Consider the following 1,868-nt stretch of genomic DNA (forward strand, 5'->3'; position numbering starts at 1 on the left):
AAGAAATCTTGTTGACGGTAAGATCATCAGCTCTCAGTGAAATGCGTCGATTCCCTCTAAATAAGACAAACGGATCCATTTTTAAACTGGTAGATTCTGAAGCGCTAACTGAAAAAGTTCTTCTTCTTCTTGTGGATTTTAAAGAAACTGAAGGTGGACATTACCGCCACCTGCTGGTGACTGAAAAGGTTACGTACCGGGAGTTCAGGTCTTCATTTATGGTTCCGCCATAAGGTCCCGTTGAATTAACAACAAAATAAAAGCTTGTCTTTGGTTTAACCATTGCAGTTAAAAAACAAAACGTACCCTTTTTTATTTTTGCAATTGACGTTTTTCTAATTTCCTTTTAAAAACGAAAAAACAAAAAAAACACATGCTTGTTTTGTTTTTGCAATTTTATTTTGAAACGAAAAAATCAAAGAACAAACCGTTCACGGATTGAAGTCGGTTATCGTAGAATTCCGATATCGCGACGCTGTCGTGGTTCGTGTTTCAGTTCTCGCGTTAAAGGATCCCCGGCGATTCCCGCTCCTGATGTTAACTAAGCGTTCGTCTGTCGACAGGCCTGCAGGAACCCGATCTGCCTGGATCTGTCTCCGAACGCGCTGCACGGACGCCTGACGGGGCGGAAAGTCGTCAACTGGGACGTTAAGGTGACCCAGAGTGGAGGTTTTTAAATAAATCAAAGCCTTCCTCGTCTAAGATCGAGGTTTATTATTGGGCAGGACGTGATCAACTGCGTGGGAGGCCTGCCTGTGCTCTTTCCCGTGCTGGAGCAGCTGACCCTGGTGACCCCCGACCAGCAGGGCGCCGATCCCGACCGGGGCTCCGACTTCATCACGCCGGACGTGAGCACGCCGGCCGACGGCGACTGGGTCATCCTTCCCACCAACCGAGCTTCGGGTCAGTAAAAACACAGCATTTTTTCCAAAAAATAAAGAAAAAACCTCTTGAAAGCACTGTTTCCTGTTTCAGAGGCCCGCCTGGAGAAGAATCTGGCGGCCACTTTCCTTTTAGTGCTGAAGCACTTCCTGCAGAGGCACCACATCAACCAGGAGAGCCTGCTCCACTCGCACGGGGTGGCGACTCTGGGAGCCCTGCTGCAAAAGGTCACTTCAGTCGCCCCGTTTTACACGCTACCCCCGATTTCACGGGAAAACCGCGGAGGCTGAACGGCAAACTGACGTATTTTCCCGCACTATAAGGCGCGCTGTCAACAAACGCTCCGTTTTCCAACTTTTGTCATATATAAGGCGCATCATTGTGCACTTTCCAGTTCCGCTCCAATCAAAAAGGAGGATTTCGGAGCTCTAACGGAGCTGGTTCGCCTGTATCAGCATTTTTATGATGCCTCTATGGGAGATCACATTAAGCGAAACAAACCAGCCCCCTTTTGGGAGAATACTGCACCGACGTAAAGGCCCCCCCACATACTCGGGCGTACTTCACTCCGCGGACGTCCACAGAAAGACCAATTTTTATGACCACATACGCGCACTCTGCATCGCACAATAAACCGCCCTGCGAGAAACGGCGCTCGCATCGGACTGTTTTACCAGTCCCTCCAAGATTTCACTGGCATTTTTTTGTGATTGTTGTGGCTAAAATGCATGATTTTGCAAGGCATTTTCCTAAAAGTTGCGATTTTTTTTTTTTTACTAAAATCAATAAAAAACTATAACTTTTAATATATAAACCAAAAATACTTCCTAGTTTTGTAAGATAATTACCAACAAACATCGACATTCTCAAAAGGTGCTTTATTTGAGAACTTTGATAGCTTATAAACTGACATTCATGACCATTTCTGGATTGTCCCTCGTCTGCAGCTCTCCTCACATGTTTTGCAGACACAAAGTGTTTGTCCA

The 1,868-nt window shown here is 46.1% G+C and overlaps 1 protein-coding gene across 1 annotated transcript in view; it reads left to right on the forward strand.

Moving 5' to 3' along the window:
• The window catches only part of nbeal1 (neurobeachin-like 1), a gene marked incomplete at its 5' end in the record, with an annotated part of 50,713 nt that overhangs the window by 16,677 nt on the left and 32,168 nt on the right, over positions 1–1,868 (forward strand). Inside the window, 3 exon segments of the mRNA XM_037973977.1 lie at positions 547–653; positions 726–903; positions 976–1,109. Of these exon segments, the coding sequence (XP_037829905.1) occupies positions 547–653; positions 726–903; positions 976–1,109 (419 nt within the window).

This window comes from Kryptolebias marmoratus, linkage group LG23 (genome assembly GCF_001649575.2).
Source record: "Kryptolebias marmoratus isolate JLee-2015 linkage group LG23, ASM164957v2, whole genome shotgun sequence".
Taxonomy (NCBI): Eukaryota; Metazoa; Chordata; class Actinopteri; order Cyprinodontiformes; family Rivulidae; genus Kryptolebias; species Kryptolebias marmoratus.